We start from the raw sequence: 23897 nt of genomic DNA, 5'->3' as shown, positions 1-23897 counted from the left end.
GAATTTGTGCAATGTGCTGCAGTTCTCCATTTCTATCTGAACCTCTGATTAAGCTAACAGATTTTCAAAAACAAATTATAGCCAGACAAGACCTTACTGATTGTACATGTGCAGATACTGAAAAACTAGTTGTTATCACTGCAGAATCCAAATGTTTCCTCTTTATTTACCTCTCCTACCACTATGATTAAATAGACTGTAATTCTTGTTAGCCGCAATAATGTTATACTGCCAACCTTTGGAGGATGTTGCCATCCTAGATCACACCTTTCTCAAGAGGGCCTTCAAAAACACATTAGGTATATAAAAAGATTAGGAAGCAATCCACAGTTGGGCAGTCCCATTGGGATCTTTAGCTCTGTCCATCTGTCCATAATTGAGGTGTGATAGACCTAATATGAAACATATCTTCTGAAATCTTGTTCTTGATGGACATTACAGAGTCCCAAATTCTGCCTGAAAAGTTGTTCCCTGTCCTGTTTAGAAGAATGAGAGAGACACAAATAAGCAAAATCCCTTCTTTAAATGACAGTGTCAGTGACATGAAAAGTCCTCCTAGAACGTGTATCTGAGGGGGTTTCCTCTGTTTCTGCTCCCCTCCACTCCCAGAGACTAAAGTTTGCCAGATTTATTATGGCAAGTACACATTTAACTCCATTACTGACGATCAGAACATTTCAGTTGTGCTCACTGGAGGCGCGGGGGAGTCTTAGAGAACCTGGGAATGTTTATACATCACTCTCGACCCCTTCCCCCGAAAGCTGGAGGCAAAGGCGAGGAAGGGGCCCCTCAGAGCATCCCTCGCCCATCTCCGCAGCCGCGACCCCAACTCCCCGGCGCTGGCTCTGCCCCGTCCTGCCCAGCACCTCCGGCCGGCTCCGCGGCTGCCGGGGAAGGAGGGGAAGGAGGAGAAGGAGGGAAGTGGGAGGGAGCCGGGTCAGCGGGGTCCGTCCCGGGAGATGGGTGGGGAGAGGCAGGGGCGAGCCGGGCTGTGCCGCAACGCCCCTCGCTATAAACGGAGCGGCGGCGCGAGGAGCGGGAGGAGCGGCGCGGCCGGCGAGGAGCGCGCCCGGAGCTCGGCCCAGCCCAGCCCAGCCCAGCCAAACTGAGCCCAGCCCAGGCAAACTGAGCCCAGCCCAGCCCGGTGCGCTCCCGGGGCCGCCGGGGCTCAGCCAGCCCGCCCGGAGCCAGGTAAGCGCGTCCCGGCCGGGCACCCTCGGCCAGGGGCAGCCGGAGCGTTTGCGGGCGCGGCACCGCCTCGTACGGAATTTCCACTTGGCTTAGACGGGGCTGGCACAGGAATGCTCAGTCCTGGACGAAGAGCAGCCACTTAATCCCCCGTGCTCTGGCTGCCCTGCGAGGCCCGCTCCACATGATTATTTTAGAGAGGACTAAGTGGCCCCCAGGCTCCCAGCCCTGTGAGCTCTCGAGTCTTGGCAGCAGTTTGGAGAAAGCCAGGGCACTCTTGGCAGGAGGCACAGCCCCCGGAGCTGGAACTCCGTCGAGGCTCATCCCAGCATCCTGCAAGACGCAGCCCTGGCACCTCTGCTCAGGATCAGATGAGCAATTAAATTTTTATCGCTGTGCTCAGCTCACGATAGAAATTAATCAAACACCAGAAGTGATGCTCATGGCTTCTGGGAGTTGTGCAAACAGTTCAGTTTGTCAGTCTGGCAGGCAATGCCACTTTCAGCAGTTAGCAGCAAGTATCAGTTTAATCAGAATTTTGTATTATGCATTCTCCATAACCAGATCTATCCTTTTTCGACAGAGAAAGAATTGGAGTGCTCTACAACCAGAGATTAATTTTAGTTAGTAAAGTTAAAATGCCTCCCTCCCTTTTTTTTCCCCAGCCAGTTTCTAAACTTCTCTTAGACTCACGCTGGACTAGAGTTCTTCAACAAGTTCAAATGAAATTCTGTAGTATATTTACTGTTCTTCCCCTCTCCATGCATCAAAACACTTAATGTTACCAGTTACTTACAAGTACAAGCCCTATATTCTTCTAAGCCAACTGGTATTATCAGGTACAAGCAGTAAAATTGCAGTATTCATTTACACCTATTTCTATATTTCTGCAAAACTCCTAGAATTAATGAGATGTATGGCAATAAGGGACAGCAGGATTCTGCCCAGAGTATGCTACAGTTCAGGGTAAATTTCCATCACTTCCAAAAGTAGCAGCACTCATTGGATTGTGTTTTGCTGCATAGCAAGGGACAAGGTAGTAAATTGGCTCAGTAAAATCACAGGTTGAGGGTATAAAGAGGAAATTTTCTGTATAGGGAAGCCTCTTCTCTTGTCACTTGCATGAACCCACAGCACTAACATGATTAGATTTTTATCTGAATAGGAGGATTAAGTATGGCCTGAAGCAGGTAATTACCATGATGATGTAGAAAGGCTTTTTTAGGTCTATTTTGGTGTCAGACAAATGTTTCATACTCCTGACTATGGCAGTTCATTTTGCTTGTTGCCACCACAATCTTTTAAATTACAGCCTCTTTCAAAAATATTAAGTGCCTACAAATTCAGCTTTTGCTCATGTATTAAGAGTTTAAAATATATACCTTTCCAGTAGGAATGTGGTATTTCTTTTCCTCTCTACAACTTGAGCTACATAGCAGAAAAAAATCAGTTGTGATTATTGTGTGCTTCCTAGTTTTTGCTGTTGAACTGATGAAGCAAAGTGGCCCTGTACAATAAGAGAAGTCACAATTATCATTAAATTTGAACACAGCTGGTTTCATTCTGCCCTTACTTTTGTCTTAGTCATAGATGGAAACAGAGATAGTTTTTGCACTGGAGGAGAGCAGGAGTGTGTTTATTTTCGATGGGTGTAAGGTATCCTGCCTTCCTGCTTTGAAACAGTATCTTCTGGGACTGGCCAGCATGTGCAAACTGCAATTAGAAGTTACTGATTTAAAATGCCAGCCTGAAGTGTCAGCGCCCACAGCGCTGCAGAAGTGAGGAGAGTGCTGCCTTTAACTTTCCAATATCACAACTCAACAACTGCTTTTTACAGTCCTCTTAGAACAAGAAGATGAATGATGGTATTTGTGTTTCCTGAATAATATTAATTGCATTAAATATTGGAAAATATATTTAATTTCACTCTGTGTCATACTATAAAAACAGAGGCAGATGCAGAATGTAAACATGGTGATTTATTTACACTTTCTAGACATGTATGGACTGATGTGGAAATAAGTGTCAGAGTTAATGCCCTTTTTAAAAAATTCTATTTTAGATTATGGGCACTGACTACATTTTTCTACTCCTAAGTTTTCTTCTCTGTGGTAATTTTATCCACCATGTTTGTTAAAGGAGCACATTTAAGTAGTTCTTTTCTCTGGCCCTGCCTATTGTTGAACACAATCATTAATATGGTAAAGTTACATAAATTACAAACTCTCATTCCACTGTCCTAGTTAAAATCTTGTTTATACAAAGTATTACTTTAAACAATTTTAAGCAGTCACAAATTACTCCTATTTGCTCATTACCTCTCTTTTTTCTCTGGAACTGTTTGTGTTCCAGAAGTTATTCTGGTCTCACTAGTAGTATTCATACGCTCACCTGTGGCTATAGCAGCACAAATTTTAGGGTCTTAATCACACTCTAAGAACCATGCAATTGTTTGAGTTGTTGGCATGTTCTCTCTACCTTAAGTATCCTATTCTGCCTTGATGACTTCGTAAAAGGTCATATTTGTCTTGATGTGGATACAGAACATGGATATTTATGCATTGCTTTAATCAAATACTGCATCTGACTTGCATGGTTGATATTGTGCATTTTTTAAACTGAATTAATGGTTTTCTGCTAGGAGACTACCTCAATGGGAGGAAAGATCAACTAAAATTGAATTTGGAGATGTTGTATCTAAAGCTGAGCTGGGGAGATGGATTATCAAGGTTCATTTGCCTGCAGATAGATCTGCTTGGGCTTTGCATTGAACACATGAAAAAAGGGGACAAATGACCAAGCTGGGAAGGGTGGTGGACAGCAAAGCAGAGCATTGCCCTCAGCTGTTTCTGATAGTAGTGCTGACAGCACAGCAACCATTTCTACAGAAGGAGAAGCATAAACTTGGAATCTTTTCAGAGTTGCCAGTGTGGTGAGATGGGAGCTCACAGCTGGGAGGATTGGGTGAAGCTGCAGCCTGGCCACTACAGGCTCACAGCAGCCTGCTTGTCCTGGAGGCTCTGTGGCATGTTTAGCTCAATCTCCAGCCTTTGGGTAATCTTGGCTCAGTTTTCAAGCCTTATCTAGTTTATTGCTGCTGTTTGTTCCTCCTGCTCTCAGCTGCACAACAATTCCATCAGAAATGCAGTGACACAGATGTTGTGTTTCGCCCTGTGTTCCTCTCAAAAATTAATTAGGAATTTTTCAGTGTTATTGGATGGAAGTTCACATTTTTGGACTAGTCCTAAAAATGACTATGGTGTTTTTAAGAAGTCAGCCTCTGCATTTTAGGATCAGATTTGAGAAGGTAAAATTGCAGAATATTACAAAGAAACATACTTAGAAATCTCATGGAATTCTGAAAACAAAGTAAAAAACATGGATCACTTTTGAAGAGAGAGGGAAATAGAGGGGAAAATTACATCATTCTTTTCACTATTATAGGGTAAGTTTCCACAACACCAACAGGAATAAAGAGGTTGCTATTTCTGAGTATTTAACCTCACCTACTTGCATGGAATTAACTTTGCATAAAAGTTAAAATTTTTGCATGTAAGCACAAGGTGAGTTCAAATGCATTGGAAAGTTTGAGCAGGTGGCAGCCTAATCTATGCTTTGAGTTTCAAGATGCACAGAGCTCATTCATGAAGCTGAAACACTGCAGCCTGAAGAACAGAGAACAGAAAGGCTCCAGGAGAACTATTTCAGTGCAGTTGTGGCTGTATGTAGGAAAGTTACCAATCACAGTATCATTTTCTGTCTCTTCTTTCTGATCCCAAACACCCTAGCAGTAAAGAGCAAGCCAGCAATCTTTTTCTAATGACAGTATTTCTTTCCATTCCCTTTCCATCAACAAATTTGTCTCTTAGGATCACTTTCAACAATAGACAGTCATTCTACTCGGAGCACTCATTCCATGTTCTGTACCATTTTCTAAAATGCATCCGTTCCCAACAAAAGAAAACAAAATAATGCTAAAATTGCCAGATGTACCCTGGAAGGATCTTTGTCACTTTGGGACATTTTGGGGAATTTAAAAAATTTAACCAACAAGGCGAGTTGGGATACTCATACTTAACATTTTTTTACCTCAGCTGTAACAAAAGAAAAAAGGTTATCTTGACTGCAAGTCCTGTAACAGCTGTGATTGTTTGAGACAAAGCACATATGAAATAAGATTGCTGGTCTAATAACTTTTGATCTTATCTTCAGATAAATGACAGATTATACTAAAATTACTCTGAGCTTTCAAGTGAATTGCAACAAAAGATAGGAAATTATCATGTTCCAAATGACAGGCTGTTAGTATTCTCTGCTGCACCATCATGTGAAAGAACTATGCATTTTGGCCTTTGGTCAGGTGTCTTTTAAAATTTTTATTCCATTTGCGTTTTGTTTGATAGCAAAAGTGTCCAGGTATTCACTACATAACAAGGCCAGCTAGAAGGCTTGGTTACTGTGTGTGGTGTTTATCTCCTTTTATTGCAGCTGAGCAGCATTTCTCTTGTAGGCACAGGGAACGGGTAATAACCGAAGATGCCTCACAGCAGGAAAGTGAGATCAGATTGGCAATGGAGCAGTGAGCGGCATGATTGAAGACAAGATAAAAAGCAGGCTACAGCAAAAGGTAACTGGCAATATCTGAAGAAACTTTTACTGAATTTGGGCAAGGTCAATATTTAGACAGTATTTCATTGCTTGAGGTGAAAGCTATAATTAGGGTTACAGCCAGAACAAAGAATGATTTAGCTAAACTCCTAATTTCAGCTAATTCACCTATTCCTTTCTTTACTTCTAGGTCATTCAACTTTGTGAGTTTCTGATAGATCCTTGGCTAGTACAATCTAATAATCAGTAGATGAAGTATAGGAACAGAAATAGAAATTAAAATTCAGTGGATTCTTGAATCCACTCAGTTTTCAGAAAACAGAGAGGAGACACTGAAGAGGAGGAGTGCTGTGCCTCAGCATTTCTAGCTGAGAGGGACACATGCAAATAAGTAAAACATTCCAGAAAGCCACTGAACAGCTGTACTTTCATGATGGGGGGCTTACGCAAGGAGAAAAATGCACAAGTTGACTTCTCTAAAAAATGTTCTGTTGGCAGCCTGCCTCCATTTAACTCTGCTTTAGCATCAGCACAGCCTGGCCAGAGCCTTTCCTCAAAGCAGGCAGCACATGATGTACAAAGATACAGCCTGGGCTTGTTTATTGAGAAACCATTCATGCCCTCTCCAGTCTACTTTTATAAGAGGTATATTGCCCTTTCATCTTTTTCTTTATAAACTCCTACTGGTTTTCATCTTTTCTCCTTGCTCTACTCCTCCTTGTTGCCCAAGCCTAAATATTTTTACAGTTTTAATTTCTTCCCCTGCCAAGGGGTAGGTCTGCTACCACTGGAGTGGCTCAGGGTTTGTTTTCTCCATCCTCAGGCTCTCTACTTGATGTGGAGGAATGGAAGGCATGGGACAAGAATCAACATGTGTTAACAAACTGGGACTCTAGTTGTGCTGTCTTTATTGTTTTCCTCTTGGTTTTGTTATCAGCATATTAGATTAGAGAACTACAGTTTTTCTCAAATCAGGTAAAAAAATTTCTTTTCACATGGTCTTCCTAAAAAGCACTTCAAAGAAAAAGGGTTCAAAATCATTTTACCTTCAAATACATTTTATGATGCCATTCCATGTTCTTAAACATAACATTAAAAAAAAAAGCCCTGTCAGTGAAGGACAGCCACGCACCCAAGGAATTGCACGGTAATTTCCTAGCACTAAAGTGAAGCTCCTTTAGCATCTCTGGGAAGGCACAGAACTACCCCTTCTGGGCTTCTCTGCACTTTTGTTTGCTTGAGAACTGAGACTGCACCTGCTTGAGGATGCACTGATTCACAGCATCATAGATTAGCTCACTCCAGCTGTAACAGCTGTCTTTGTTTTGCTGTCTCTGGCTGGTCCGCAGTACCCACAAGGAACATCTCAGGACAGCAAAGAGTTCACCAATTAATTTTATTTTCAAAATACAGCAATAAATTTTACTTTGGGGGGAAAAAACAGGAAACAAGCTGTACAAATTTGTCAGAACATCTATTTTGGGATTGTTCTATTACATGTGCCGCCTTCCAGACAAAGCACTAAGGATCATAGTAACTTGTTTTTCCATGTGTGATAATACCTTTCACACTGACATGGATTAAGGTGTCTATGTTTGACCTTTCCTTCTCTTTGATTAACCCCTTAGAAACTCACTAGGTTCAATTGACTCATATATTCTCAAATTTTCTTCTAGTGCTCATAATGATCTGCCCTTAACAGGAGTTTTTTGCAACTGAAAGCACAATTGGGCCTCTATGCTTTCCGTGTTATACCTACCTACCAACAGTTACAATGATACAAACTTCTCTTGGCTTAGCTACATTACCATTTTAAAAGATTTTTTTTGTCTGAATAAACTCTTGTACTTTGCCAGTTACTCATACTGTTTTCTTTCCTGTCTGCCTTTGGTTCCCTTTTTCTGACCCTAATGAGCGATTCATTAAGAAGCCTCCATGCTGATCTTTTGCTTTTAATCTTTTAACTTTTCCCTCCAGGCTGTTCCTAACATTCTCATTTAGGGAAGAAAAGTCCTTTCTGAGGGGTGTTGCCGTTGTGTGATATTTTCCCACTGTAAGGATGTCTAAATTAATTATATAATAAGAAAAGTAATCAAGTGTCTCAGTCAGACACAGTGAACCAAATCCTATTACAGATGGCTGAATTACAAGACAAAGCTTCCTCTGAGCTAAGGTGTTGAAACCTAACATCCATTTCCTTGCCCAGAAATCCACAGTACATTGTCTTTGCTTCTTCAGTAAGACAAACACTATTTTTCAAAATAGAAAAAAAAGAAAAGAAGTGTTCAATGCAAGGTTTGCATTCCTCAGAGCTGTAGCACTGACTGGTGGGAAGTTACACAGAAATCACTAGCCATGACACTGGAAATGTAGTGATAAAGCTTTCACATTAGCTGGTTTAGTTACCATGACAGACACTTCAGTGATACTGGTTTGTCTGTGCTCACATAGAAATGCTGCATCTACACACATGTTTGTATTGCAGTTCATGCCTTCATTACTCAAAGCAAAAGATTCTGTTTCTAACTTTAACCACATTGGTGAAAGGTAACAGGAATGGGATTCATTAGAGGGAAAGACTTTTTAGGTAATAATATGCAACATGAGCTACTCTCAGTCAACTCATATAATTTCCATTAGATTAGAAAGTGGAACACCTCTGTGTGGAGATCTCCGATTCCTGGAGTAGAAGCAGAGAATTTTCAGTGTTTCTTTTGCCTCCTGCTTTCTGATTAGCCATCATTACAGATGAAGGTAATTGCTCTGCACAATGCATTTCTGAAGCTTGTTATTCATTAATTTACATTTGCCTTCTATAGCTGGGGGGGAAGCAGGGGGTTGGGTGGAGAGTGGGATGGACCCCCATCATGGACCCAGCCTGATGATTTAGCTCAGTGGCAGGAAAATGTTCTTTTGAGGATTAACATACCAGGTAAGGCTTCAACACACATCAGAACGTTGCCATGCACATCAAAATGTTACTGATTTGCTTTACAGCTTGAAGCAAATCTATGTAAGCTTTCTGGTGGCACCTTTCTTGCTGTTTTACAGGAAGGTACAGAAAAGCAGTTCCTTGTACCAGAAAAGTAGAAGTTATTTTCAGTTTGTTGCTGATTGCATTAGTATCTCACCTTTAGCTAAGAAAAGTTGCTCAGGAGTGCAAATTAACTGCATACATGTTCATTTTTGCCTCTGTACCTTCTGGCTCAGCAGCAGAGTTACACGACTCTGGGAGAGGGGCAAGTGACACTGTGGTCTCTGAATAAAAACTACTGGAAAAAACAAGGAAGCCTCTATTTCAACTAACTGGAAATTCCACAAAGTGCTATCACCTCCCAACTTTGTCTACAAAATTATTAGCTGTGTCTCCTACCCCTCTTCCTAGAAATATCCTTGCCTAGAGGGAGCAACAGAAACCTAATTAAAACATTACTTTTGGTACATTCATACCAGTAACACCATTGATTGAGTTGTGTCTTTCACAGTAAAGCTGTAAGGCAAAAAGGGCAAAGATCAAGAAAAATCCTTTTCTCCCAGAAGTAGGGAATTTGGTTCTTGAGGAAATAGTTGAAGTTTTGGCCTTTCCGTTCTATTTTCTGTTGTAATCTCTGCCAGGAACAGAAAAGGTTCTGACAGTGATTGTATATTGCTGTGGGCATGTCACTCATGCAGTAACCATTTTATGATTTAGATGCATGATTTATGATTTATATGCATGAAATAGCTTTTTCTGCTTAATTATTAACAACCACTAATACAACCAAGAGCTTAAGCTTACGTAAATCTCACTGTTTTTACCTAGAGGCTGGTAAGGAAGCTCTATCTTGCAATTATAGCAGTTTAAGGAAGTTCCTTTTCCCCCCAAAGGCCGCTCTCCCCCTGACAGCTCCCTTCTGCTGGACAAGTACAGCCACTAAGACTGAGATCTGGACAATGAAACTTAAACTCTTCCAGTACTGGGTGCATTCCAGCTAACATTCCTTCCAGCAAGAATAGGATCAGAGACCAGTGGTACTCAGAACAGCACATAAAATGTATTATTAAGCTCTACTTATTAAGCTCTACTTGCTTGCAATAACAGTAATATAATAACATTTCTCCTACAAGTTGGGCAGGAGGAATAGTTGTTACTGCTATTTTTTGCACATTGAAGAAGGAACCCTCAAGCTTCAGGGAAGAGGACCATGTAACTTAGGACAGACTCAGAGCTGTAGGGAATGTCCTGTAAGCTAATTGTGGTTTATATATGATCTGAAAGGAGGTGAGATACCCCACTCCTTGTACCTGACCTCTGCCCTTAGAACTCTCCATGATAACCTGTGCTCACAGCCGTGCTTTTTATTTCAGTATGGTTCTTTCTTGCCTCTCCACTGCATTTTTAATATCAGACAGAAATATAAATCTGGATCAAGGCCAGAATTAATGTAAATTCCCTTAATTCTTAGATTGGAGGCATTCACAATAGAATCTTATGGTGCATTACATATGGAAGCAATGGAGATATTTCGGATGTGGGGTTAGGTATCCATTTGTGCAGGATGTGCCATGCAACGTAATACAAAGATTTTAAAAAAAGGAAAAAAAACCCCACACAAACTTTAAAACTTCTTACTCATGGAACTAAGCTATGAGAAAACTAACTTAAAATTATTTCACTTGTACTTAATAAACTTGAATTAGATTTCTGTCTTTTATTAAAAACAATCACATGGGGCACACTGTATTTTATATAGGCAATTCCAACTGCAATAAAGGAAATGTGTTCATTCATTCGTTTACTATCACTCAGAGAAAGTAACTGTGCATGTAACCTTTCACAGCTCAAACTCATCTCTTTTTTATTCATTCTGGGATTGATGGCTTAATTCTGGTTAATTATTGATTCTTACAGGTACTTCCAAATACCCTAAAGAGACTTCATAACCCAGCATCAAATTTGAAGTTATAAACCTGCAGTAAAATGTGTATTCATACTAAAATATTACATTGTGCTGCTATTCAAAAAACTTTTCATGTCAGGGCAGAAAACCTTAGAAATTCCAGTCCTACATTGTTCTGAAATACCTTTATCTTTCATTTACTTGAATCTACTGTGCAGCAAATGACATTGTGAGCAGTATGAGGCAACAACATGGTCCTGAGGAGCAGACCTTAGGTTAGCCTGCTGATTATTGATCATTTTTATCTCCCAGAAGGGCACCAATCTTCCTTTTTGGTAAAGCTAATGGCCAGAGCAGAGGTGCAAAATCCTATGCTGGATAGTAGCTAATGCACTCATTTCAAAGTCTTAATATGCTGCCTACATGGCTTCAGCCTCTTCTACAGAAAGAGACAATCCTTTACCTTGTGTTATAAACAAGAACAGTGACTGCTTCCTGCTCTAACAACTAATTTTCATATTTGAAAACTAATTTGGCTATAGGTTTAATAAGCTAGGTAAGGGAAATATGATATTCATTTCTGTCAAGCCAGACCAACCAAGGTGACAGGACATCATGAGAATCCCCTGTCAAACATCATTTTTCTGAAGCCTAGCGTTGTGATGTTTAGTTTCAGAAGTACTGAAATAGAACTATTAATCTAGAAATCTATTTTACTTTGTTTATTTAATTATCTTTTCAGTTCTAACTTACTGCTCTGGGGAGAATTTTATATTCATATCCTTAGGGTTATATGATACCTAAGACACATTAAACACCCGAGAGTTTGCAACACATTCATGCAGCCTTGGTTGAATAAAGAAAACAGAGATGTTGTTCTGATGATTAAAGGGGAAAAAAGAGACCAGAAAATTAAGTCGAAAAGTCTAAAATATCTGGCGTACACTGTCCAGCCAGAGCCAGCAGTGTCTAAAACCACCACCCCACTGATTCTCCACAAGAGATTAAACACACTGCATGTTGACAGTGCTTAACCTTTCAGTGTTTTGGAGTCCAGTTCTACATGGATTGAACCCAAGAATGTTTTCCTTACCCTTAACAGCAGAGAAAACAAATATGTGTGTATAAGAGGAAATCAATGTTTATGTTGAAACTTAAATCTAGAGAATCCTAAAAATGAAACCTGTAAACTAAAAGAATTCTACTTACTCTCTACTTTGGCTAGACTTTTGGCTAGCTCTAATGAGTGCCCTGTTGCTCTGTCAGTCAACAAAATTTGTAAAAAAAATCCCCATAATCATTGCTATGGTAGCAATCACTAAGTTCTGGTGAGGTTGAGAAACTCTAGTGAAGTTGAGCAATCCTTTCTTGGCATTAACTTCTACAAGTAAAATTTTATAGAAGCATGTACATCAGGGCTTCCCAGATTCTGGGGGACAAAAAAGCCACGTACACAAGTTGGGGATAAATAATTAGCTTTGTCCAAAGAGCTAAGTACTAGGAAGAGAGATTTCCAGTGTTTCTGGACTCTGTATGTACAGTGAGAGTGTATGCAAACAATATTCCAAACTTTCCCTGCTACTGCAGCTGCTCTCATTACCACTGTGACATCATTACACTGTGGATTGCTAAAAAGAGCAGGAAAATGTCACATCTTACATTGTAGTATATTAGCATTTAATGTCCAAAAAATATACTTGAAAGATTTTGTTCATCACGCCACAGCCCCATAAATTAGTGTTTGGAAATGACCTTTCACTTATGCCAATTTTTGCCACATTTATTTCTAACACAAAGTGTAAGTGTGCAAATAATAGATTAGATTACTTTATTCCTCATTTTAAATCTAGCCAACTGCTCACTGGTTTTCTATCTCTATATATCACTTTCATTCTCTCTAAATGCTCCTATTTTTAGCAACCTAAAGATATACACATTGTATGCTTGTACCCAAACATCCCTTAAGTGCACAGAGTTACACTGACACTGAATGACCCATTGGACATAAATACAGGACAACATACTCATTAGTCCAACTCATCTGGCACAGGACACTAGAGTTTGTCATTTTTTTTGTTCTAGTTTGTTCGTTTACTATTTTCAATAAAATAAATCTCATTGTGACACTAACAACTCTTCTGCTCCATCTGAATTAAAAGCTGTTTCCCCTTTCCAGCATTAGGGAACTGTTTAGGTAAACACATAATTTGAAACAGAATGCAGTATCATGCACTGACATTGTCCAAGGAGGTAATGACAAATCCAAGTATATTAGTAAAAGTGGGGTATGGTGGTTGTGTAAAAACTATTAAATATGTTTCTATTTTCAAAGTATTAAATTGCTTAAAATTCATAAAATGTACACGTCATTTGGATAACACTGCGTAGGCTTGTGTTACCTTTCAATTTCTAAAAGTCCCTTAATTGCTTAAAAAAAAAGAGTAATTATAAAGTGTCATTTTCAGCAGTAAAAAGATCTTCATTCAAAATTGGCTGATAGTTGGATTAATAACATGCCTAGTTTTATCTAAAATAATTTTAGTTGAATAAGTAGGTGTCACTATTTTTTCATCTGCATTGCTAAAGTGAAGTTTCTTTAAAATATTCTTCTTAATTTGTGTCAAAGAGACCATAAATTGCATATGTCTTTGAAAAAATAAAATATCAGAATCTTATTCTAAGTCTTAAAAGTGCAAGAACTGGACTGCAGGTTAGCAAAACCAGGAATGTGCCAGAATATAGGAAATTAGAAGCTGCTAGATGCTAAAATAAAGTGAAAGTAGTTACCTATGGTACATTAAATTTAAATAAGCACAGGTACAATGGTATATATTTTGTCATATGTTTTCATCTTAAATAATCTTGAACGAAGGGGATATTTTGAAAAGTGATGGTACTTCATAGGAAATACAGACCTCTAGTGGTCAAAGTCTACATTATACGAGTTAAACTTGAAAGCAAATTAAATGTCACTATGCTTAACTGTGTTACTTTCTTTTGCTTTTTACTCCCCCATAATCATGCAAAATCATACACACCCCCAATTTCACTGTTCAGACATTCCACAAGCATTGATTTTTCCCAGAGGAAGAAGTCCCTTCATCTGTTCTTTTTCACATAAATTTTATGCCTGAAACTGAGTAGTTGAAAGATACTTGGGAAGTGAAGAGAAAATTAATGAGAGTAGTCCATGAGAACAAACAGAAGATTGATGTTAATGCTTCTCAGAATAAGCTATAAAGCCATCCTACAGAAGGACAGGCTCTTTTGAAGTGTGGCAGAGGAAATAAATACAGAGACGTTCTTACAGAGAAGGTCAGAGTACATAAACAGTTCACATTTGCAAGGTAACAGGAACTTCTGTTCTGCCAGCACAAAAAGAGTAATAACCAATTTAGGTTTCGATGTTATAGAGAACCAGATCCTGAGAGGATCACAGGCAGTTTATTTTCCAGCTATGAAGAACTAGCACAAGTAAAGCAGACCAGCTTGAACTCTTGCAAGGGGAAGGCACAAAGAACTCAAAAATAGGTTAGAGCATTAAAAAGATACATACTTTTAAATAAATAAAGCAAACATCAAAAAATTAACAGCAATTTCAACAGACTGGCAGCTGCCTCAGCTGCACAGTTGTTAAAAGAAAATGCTAAGGCCAGTACAAGGTCCTGCAAGCTCTGTTTGTTCTGATGTCAGAACCACCTCCTGATCCAAAATTGCAGAGCAGCTTGACAGCTGCTAACACAGGTCTGCTGAGGTTTGCTGTGTGTTCTTGGTGTTTGTGAGCTGATGTACAGACACTGTCTGGTGCTGTACTACCTATCACAGCTCCTTTCCAGTAGTATTTTGATTTATTGGCATTTGTCACAAAGTTGGATGCTGATCTCTGTGGAAGGTACCAGCAGTGATGACGAGAGCCCACTTTAATGGCCCCACAGTTGGAATTATGTACCCTTGTTTGTATTTCTCTTTCCCTTTACAATTCAGCCATCAACTCTGGATTAAAGATATTTAGGAAAGACATCGGTGGGAAATATGGACTGTTGGAACTAGCTGAAGAAATAAGAGCCAGGAGAAAGGTAAATCTGTGGCTTCACAATGGTACTGCTCAGGAACTCCAGGAAAGCACAGAACGTGCTGAAGTGTGGAAGTGAAATAGAAATAGCTCTATTCACTAAGGCCATAAGGACAGAAAGGGTTCCTCTGTGGGATAGAAAAAGACCCCAAAAGCCTTTGCAATAAAGCATGTGTAAGGGTCATTACTTTCTCAGCAGTTAGAATAAATTAGGAAAGGGGGACACTAAATTCTTAAGATTAAGGAAAATTTACGCCACAAGGAAGAAATAAATATAGATAATATACTGAACATATTGTTCCAAACATTTTTCATTCTCTTTTCTCCCTGCACAAAAATTTTACATAAAAATAGAATGCAGTATCCTCTTAAATAAAGCACTAGCTTCTCATTTGTAAGAAAAGCAAATAACCCACCCACTGTCAGAAGAAGGAAAGTGTGCATTATCTAGTGATAAGGTGGATGAGCTGTGACAGGATTAGTCAGCCTGAGTTTATTTAGTCTTTGTCAAAGCAAATATTAAATACATTTTTGTTCAAAATCTGACTTGTGACACCTGCTTACCTATTTTTAGCTGACAAAGTTGTCAGAGAAAGCCACAGCCCCTGCTATCTTATCTTTCAGTCAGCAAAGTGCTGTTTACCTTGCATGAGCCCAGCATTCTTTTTTTCCACAGGCAGTTTAATTAGGATGCATGTTCACCCAACAGAAGCAATGAATGGAGTGGTAGATAATAGCTGGTTGAGCAGCCTGAAGAATTTAATTATCAGTGACTTACTGTAATCATTGTAATTAAAAACGATAAAAGGCCAAACAGGTAAGTTTGACCTCAGAACAGGTACTTGCTGCTCACCAGATAATTTGTTGGAGATTGATGCCACCACACCATTCACAGTCACAATTCAATCCTGTTAGGAAGAGCGCCTTGTGTGTCAACCTTAAAATGATCCAATTATCATTATGTTAACACAGGTCATTTGAGATGCTTGACATGGAATTATCAATGTTCACAAATTAATGGACACATTTAACTGGCCAGCATCTGCTTTGCATGTGTGCAGCCATGATCCTGGGACAAGCAGATGAGCTGAGGCAAGTGAGAATAACAGGAAAAACTGAAGGTGATATGGGAAAGAATTCACTGCTGCAGTGGCCCTCTCACACTACTCAGCACAGCCCTGGGCCCATTCCTGCCAAAAAAAATTACCTTCTCCAACTTTGACGTTTTCCTAATGCTCTGAAGTTACAGTTGTGCTCAAGGAAGCAGATCCACCTGGAGCTAACTCTGAAACTTTAGAATTTCCAGGAAATTTAAAAATTCTATTTGGGATTGGCAGTGCCTTCCTTAGTGTGCTTCGTTTGTATGGCTCCTATGAGGTTCATTCTCACAGTTCAGTTCATTCAGACAGTTTTCAGATACCCAGATGGCAATCCATATGTGTTTACTCAAAAACAACCATATTACATATTTCTGCTTCCTTATCATCACTGAAAATATTTATGGATTTATTTTAATTATTGATTGTAATTCCTTAGTATATATATTCCTTAGTGGTAGCATACCAGACACGTCATTTGCACAATTCCACTGACTTCAGTGTTACACCAAAACCTTTACCTCCAAAAGGATTACACAGTCTTACAGAGGTAGATTGAGGTAAAAATACTATTTCTTGACAAAATCATGCCTGATTCTTCATGGGAATTGTTCTGCCTTTTTTTATTTCCCAAGCATTCCAGAATATGCTCAGGCAATTCAATACATCAGAGTGCCAGACAGTTATTCCCAACTGAATTATTTTTTATTTTAACACATTTCTGAAAATGTAATAGAATCACTGTTACTCTTTCTTGAAAGAACATATGCTATTAATTAGTATCAGCTAAAGCTGCTACAGACATGAAACAGTACAGGTCACCATGTGGGTAGAAAATTAGAAGCAAAACAACACAATGCAGCACACTGGAGGGATGTGTGAGGAGACCATGGGAAAATTGCTGTGGTATCTACCATTGCACAGAATCAACCCCACCAAAAGGTACTATTCACCCTCAGCTGCATTTGCCTTAAACACTGAATCTGTCACTCAGTACACACAGAGCCAAATTGTACCAAATGGTACCAGGGACTGGTGAATCTTGTTTCTGAGAAAGGTCTTGCCCAGCCTTACCCAGACCTGACCCATATTACGACCAGTCAAGCCTGCACAGGTGATCTCCCAAGCAGAAACTTCACTCCAGATTCTTACTGCAAAGTTCTGGGCTGTAATTTTAGTGGGTGTATAAGGGAGCAAAGACTAAGTGACCATGCTGCACCAGCCTGCAGCTGGGAGAGGGAAAATGTTGCCAGACCTTGATGTTGCAGAACATATCAGTTACTGTCAAAGTTACTTTCATAACCATAGATGAGATAAAAGGATTTATCTTGAAATCTTTCTATTGTGGTTTCCCTGTCCCAGGGATAGGCTGACCTTCCACAGAGACAAACACCCTGTATTTGAGATTTGGTACAGTTTAAAAGCCAGGTTTTGCTCAGGATGTACTGGAGTGTGATCAGAATGGTGAACCTTTCTTTGTGCTAGCTCTATTTGCTTGGCTTGTTAATTTCTTAAACATGGCAAAAATAGCTGATGTCATTTTGAGACATCCATACCAACTGAAGCAACAAGGCTAATACACAGAATGAATTGAAGGGACTGGGAAGTGTTGCATGGCACATCTTGACAAAGTGTCTATTAGTTGCATTTTACTAGATAGTCTAAACTTGATAGAATTATCAAGAACCTAAATCTTGACATTATCCTGCTAGCTTTGCAGAAATGAATCAGGTTATGAATGTAAACATATGCTACAACATGAGCTAAGACAGAGAAATAACAAGTCTTCAAAAGGCTAAGAGCCAAAGGGTGACCTTGCTCATAAGATGCTGCCTGCAACCCATATTCTGCGTTCAGTTCCTTGCTCCTTCAGACTTCCTGTGTGGGTTTGGCTGAAACAAATCTGTGCCTCATTTTCCCAATTAAAAATACAGTCATTTGTAGAAAGATCTGTCTTCCAACAAGAGCCAGTCAAGCACTAAACTCAGTGGCATTCTGAACTCAAAAGGAACACCAGTGCAGAAGCACTCAATGAGCGGCTGCATCTGTGACATCCCTGGTGTGTCTGTAATGATGGGCATCTCTGCTTCCTGAGTGCATCTGTACTGCCCAGGGACTTAGGGTGGGTCTTACATTTATAAAGGGTTTCTTTGCCATTTGGGGTTTGCTTTGTTTTGGTTTTGAAGCCAAGGTATTTCAGTTAATCTTTGTTTTAAGCAGCACAAGCTAGGTTTGGCTTATAGCTGGATCCTGCAAGCAGCAATAAACAGTATTCTGCCATAATAACTATATATTTTTTTTTAAACGTACATTATTATTCAGGGAAGACTATCTGTTTTTAGATTCTAGAAAGTAATGAATGTTAGAGTCGCACTATATTACCTTCTTTCTAAAGTAATCAGTCATTAATAAAGAAATGATTCTTACAAAACACAAAGGCCTTGGCAAACCTAACAGGTGCCCTTTAAAGGAGATTTCATACCCTTACTGAACACTTAATGTGATCCAGAAATATACCTTCAACTCTTGGATACATAAATTTTGTCAGCAACTGAAAAAGTAATATGTTCCCCCTTGCACCCTTCTTAAACTCTTTGTACAGTAAATTAATGTACAACAGATCTGGACATGTCTGGATTTTCAGATTTTTTTTCCCCCTCACTAGTAGTTAAATGCCACCTTTCCATGCCAGATGGGGAGCTAGGTAACTTCTGAATATTTAAGGTATTTTTGGTACAATAGAATACTAGATTCTGTGTTTTCATCTTTCTCTGTGATGTAAAAATTTTCTCAAAGAATTAAGTTCAATGTATAAGTAAATTTCTAGTGATTAATCTCAGAGATACAAATGAGTATCTAATCTAAAGTCACTTATTTTCTTAATTCATTGCAGTTTGTATTTACATACTTAATTAGTATTCAGAGTGCTTAAGTTTAGTTTCTGAGATATCTGAATAACTTACCTCATTAAATATGTCACCTATTTATGCAAAGAAAATAATCTAAATAACTATAAATTCAGCAGAGTATCTGCTATTTTCAGTCTCTTATGATTTTTGACATATGTTCACTAGTCAGTATTATTTTAATTTGGAACTTTGTTCATTGAAAGAAGTTTTTTAGATTTATGTTAAAAATAATCTAAAAATGTTCAGCCTACTCCTAACATTCTTATCTCTGTTTTACTCTGCAAAGTCTGTATTAAAAGACAAATTGGTTGATAAAACACTTGAAGATGGCTTATTTTAAAATTCAAAGACATTGACACATTGTGTTAGACTTGAAAAAAACTTGACATTTAGTTGAGAATTGTTAAAAATTAAATTTCTGTCACAAATACTGTTTTCTTCCTCTTTTCCCTTCCTAGGTGTGAGCTTCATCTTTTCTCCCTTAAACTAGGTTACAGCTGAGGAGTTCAAGATGATTCCAAATTACTCTACTGAAGAAACTGTTAAAAGAATCCACGTGGACTGTCCTGTTTCAGGACGACACAGCTACATCTACATTATGGTTCCAACCGTTTACAGCATCATCTTTATCATAGGCATATTTGGGAACAGCCTGGTCGTCATTGTCATTTACTGCTACATGAAATTAAAAACTGTAGCCAGCATCTTTCTTCTCAACCTAGCCCTGGCTGACTTGTGTTTTCTGATAACTCTGCCCCTCTGGGCAGCCTACACGGCCATGGAGTACCAGTGGCCTTTTGGCAACTGTTTGTGCAAGCTGGCCTCAGCGGGGATCAGCTTCAACCTGTACGCCAGCGTGTTCCTGCTGACGTGCCTGAGCATCGACCGCTACCTGGCCATCGTGCACCCGGTGCAGTCGCGCATCCGCCGCACGGTGTCCGTGGCCCGCGGCACCTGCGTGGCCATCTGGCTGCTGGCCGGCGTGGCCAGCCTGCCCGTCATCATCCACCGCAACATATTCTTTGCCGAGAACCTCAACATGACGGTCTGCGGCTTCCGCTACGAGAGCAACAACACCACCCTCCGGGTCGGGTTAGGCTTATCCAAAAATCTGCTGGGCTTTTTAGTTCCTTTTCTGATCATCTTAACGAGCTACACCTTAATTTGGAAGACTCTGAAGAAGGCATATCAAATTCAAAAAAATAAGACTAGAAATGATGATATCTTCAAGATGATTGTAGCAATTGTGTTTTTCTTTTTCTTTTCCTGGATTCCTCATCAAGTGTTCACTTTTCTGGATGTGTTGATTCAATTACACGTAATAACAGATTGCAAAATCACCGATATTGTGGATACAGCTATGCCCTTCACCATTTGTATCGCTTACTTTAACAACTGTCTGAATCCCTTTTTTTATGTGTTTTTTGGAAAAAACTTTAAAAAATACTTCCTTCAGCTAATAAAATACATCCCACCGAATGTCAGCACACATCCAAGCCTCACAACCAAAATGAGCTCCCTCTCCTATCGGCCCCCAGAAAATATCCGCTTGCACACCAAAAAGACTGCCGGGCCTTTCAACACTGATTGAGGCACTGCACAAAGTTCTTCTTCTGAACAACATTGTGTGTGAAGCACCAAGAACAACGAGATTCATCTGCGGTCCTGAACATCACAGCTCATTACAGCAACACTGGATCACCTCAGAGAAATCATACTGCAAAGAGTCAGCAGCGGCCTTACAGCTTCCGTTGTAAAGAGGACTGCTTCGTTTTCATTTCACTTTACTGAAAGCAGCCTAAGTGTTGGACAGGTGTGTCAGAGTTCCTGCCACATCCCACCGTTTGCTTGGAACTACAAAAGAAGGGCAGGGAAAACTCCTAACTGAAGTTCACAGGTGTTTCAAAAGGAAAAGCTTGTATAAATAACACGAAATACAAAGAACCTGACTTGCATATATGTGAGCTATTCTGTTGAAGAAGTGGAGCTTTGTTTTTGTTTTGTTGGTTTATTTTTAATTACATGAATGTCCTATAATCATATTTATAATATATTTTCAAATATATGCTATATATAGAGGCCCAATTTTAAATTCAAATGGAAATTTAAGGTCCTTGAAATTGGTCTTATTCTGATTTATGCTACTATTTTTTTAATGGCAATTTTTTCATAATAATATATGCAATAAAATGCAGATTTATTTATTAAATATAGAATAAATATATTTTTAGATTTATATTCCTACTCATACATTTCAAACATGGCTTCAGAAATGTACATTTATATCTCAGTGGGTATTTTAGTAGTAGTTAAAAAAATAACTATGTATGTGCACAGAAATGGGGTTCACTGAGCCTTTCTTCATAATAACCCACCCTGACTTTGAAGAACTTTACATACAGAGGGAGTTGACTCCATACTCTGTATGACTAAAATTAAAAAATTTCAAATTCCTGCACATTTAGTGAACTCATACACTGATAAGCAAAACTATGACAATGCTTGTGCATCAGTTTAACTAATAATACTTTTAGTGCCATCGCAAAACATCCAAGATCAAACTTTACTCTTGGCTTTTATGGAATTTATTTAAAATTATGCCCAGTGTATTTTCTCCCTGTAGAACATTCTTTATTTATATGGAACAAATTCAGATTTATACTAGCATAAATCAGAGCTAAAGTCTGGCTCAAATTCTCAGTACAAATCAAGTCAAAAGGAGACAAGCACTGTGGGAAGTTTCCACCAATGATATCCCCATGTCCTTTTTACTTCAAATAATGAGCTTCAGATAATATTCATGCTTGATTACACCCATTTGTTGTCTTCAAAGATAAATGAATTCATAAGTACTTTTTGACACTACAAAACCTAAGAAAAAATCCAAAACTTTACATGTATCATGTAGAAAATTACATGCCCCTTGAGAATTTACAGTACTTATATTCTTCAAAATCATACATCTAATGTGGCTTTGTCTCAAGTAATGCATGGTTGGATTATCCATATTTTCTGATGATCAAAATGAAAACACAAAAAATCAGTTATTTCTGCAGTTTAACACTTTTAAGGAAAAAAATGGGACTACAACCAGGTCTAGAAATCCTCCTACTCTTTCATTCACTTATACTAAGGGAAGTTTTTTTCAGTTTGGCCTTTGTTCTTCCAGCTGCAAAAGTGGGAACAACGTGTCTACTCAAATACAGCAAGGCACTGTGACAAGTCACAACTTCTAAAGCTGTATGACAAAAAAACTCTCCTTCATTAAAACTTTAAGTTAACTTAATTGCAAGCCAATATCTTGACATTTGAAGTCTGAACACCATTTAACTATGTCATTTAAAGATATATTTAAATTGTTATACTGAATACTTTCTGTTTAGCTCATATGCTTACATGTGAGACAGCCATTTGCTTAAATTGAATGTGGCAATAATCCCATGCATTATCAATAGCACCCAGAAGGGGACAGGTGCCCCTCTCTAAGCTGACAAAGGACTGGCAGAAATTGCCATTTATCTGTATATTTTGTTCATGGACACACATGCACATGCTGAGCAGCATTGGACGCTTCCCTTGGCAGAAGCATCTCTGTCCAGCCATAATTCTGTGTGCTGTGCTTGCCACCTGCTGGATGCAGCCACAAATTTGCTTTACATCTCAGAAGTTGTTACAGGAAGAAACAGCAACACTTCCCTGCCACCTGAAGGATCTGAAGATCCTCATCTGTGGCAAAACTCCTCTATAAATAAAACACAAACTTGTCCATCTGGGTGGCCAATAACTTCCTTGACAGGGTCTAAGCAAACATTTTCTCATCACCTGCTCGTCCCTTGGGTCACTGCAACCCAGTGTCCCCAGAGACCACAACAGGGAGCTCATTTGCAAAACATTGATTGCATTACTACAAGAGCCATCTCAAAGAGAAGACATAAAAATCAAAGCCATTGGTTACTGATCTTGATCATTTCATGCCAGATCCTGCACTTTTAAAAGGCTGTGTATCCTAAGCTACTGGTGCCACCTCCATCTGCCTGTGCCATGTGCAGGAGTGTGTACATTCAGCTGTGTTGCTGGAGGAAATGTAGGAAGGGATTGCACCTGGTGTGCTCTGAGGGCAGCACAGACCTTGAATCGATAGGCAAAGAAAGTGGAGGCGAAAGCTTTCCTAAATAAAGCAGGGCAATTTTTGTTCTCCTAAGCAGTAAGGAAACAATCATCAGCTGCCAAATATGCTAGGTCCTTAAAAAAAAAAAAAAACCACAAACAAAACAACAAATCAACAGATACTGAAAAGAACCCAGAGATAAAACTTTCCAGCAACTCTAACTGGGTAGCAGCAGAAAGTAAACTCCTTGGATCACAGAGTTACTGTGTACAACCAGATGCTGCAGTTTCACAACGCCCCAAACTGACAGCTAAGAGAAGAGCCCACAGGATGGGTACCCACACCACCTCTATCATGTATCTGCAACCAAGGCAGGTGCTGGGAAACACATTATTGCTGAGCCTTACACTCGCCTGCCCACCTGTGCATGGGGCAGGCAGAGGGGACAGTCTGGCCTTTGCTGGGGACCCTTGGCCCTGTGGTCCCTACTGAGGGGCAGGAAATTCTTTGGTGCAAGGACCTACCCAATGCCAGCAAAGGAGGGAGTAAGATTTGGATCTGTATGACTTTGCCATCTTTGGGGAACTTTGGATCGAGTCCTCTTAATATCAAAAGAAAACTAGCTGTAGATTTTAAGAAAAAGCTCCCATTAGCTTAAAAAACATAAGGTTGAAACTATTAATATGCAATAGTATGCGGTTGTTTTTAAAAGGAGTATGCACAGTGCTTTTCATTACTGTGATGACCAGAATAAAGTACTACAACCTCTTAGTCTGCCCTTGTAGCCTCCTGTTGCGAGGAACCCAAGTCAGTATTAATGAGAACAGCATATAACCCTCAATGCAGGCATTACAACCCCTGTTCCACCACAATTTGATTTATTTGAATGAACATCTTTTATTTCTGCTGAATAATTACTAAATTACACATTTGACATGTACATGCATAATATCTATTTCTATTTATTGTTCAATAGTACTTTCTATGACTCATGTTTTGTGCTCTACTCCCTACTTGCTTGCCCATTGTACGCCC

At 39.3% G+C, this 23897-nt stretch overlaps 1 protein-coding gene across 2 annotated transcripts; it reads left to right on the top strand.

Moving 5' to 3' along the window:
* The first annotated feature begins 1047 nt into the window (after window positions 1–1047).
* On the top strand, window positions 1048–20863 carry AGTR1 (angiotensin II receptor type 1). Of its 2 annotated transcripts, XM_030954490.1 has the most exons (3): window positions 1048–1191; window positions 5699–5815; window positions 19213–20863. In XM_030954490.1, the coding sequence occupies exon 3, from the start codon at window positions 19266–19268 to the stop codon at window positions 20343–20345; it is 1080 nt and encodes a 359-aa protein (XP_030810350.1). In that variant the 5' UTR covers window positions 1048–1191; window positions 5699–5815; window positions 19213–19265; the 3' UTR covers window positions 20346–20863. The 2 variants fall into 2 exon arrangements, with proteins under 2 accessions (XP_030810350.1, XP_030810351.1); XM_030954491.1 differs by lacking the exons at window positions 1048–1191; window positions 5699–5815 and adding an exon at window positions 8486–8550.
* The last annotated feature ends 3034 nt before the right edge of the window (window positions 20864–23897 follow it).

Source organism: Camarhynchus parvulus, chromosome 9 (assembly GCF_901933205.1).
Source record: "Camarhynchus parvulus chromosome 9, STF_HiC, whole genome shotgun sequence".
NCBI lineage: Eukaryota > Metazoa > Chordata > Aves > Passeriformes > Thraupidae > Camarhynchus > Camarhynchus parvulus.
This window is presented reverse-complemented; position numbering and strand designations above follow the sequence as displayed.

Bases quoted from the DNA above. Each gene is read 5' to 3' on its own strand.
- AGTR1 (XM_030954490.1), top strand. From the start codon at position 19,266: ATGATTCCAAATTACTCTACTGAAGAAACTGTTAAAAGAATCCACGTG.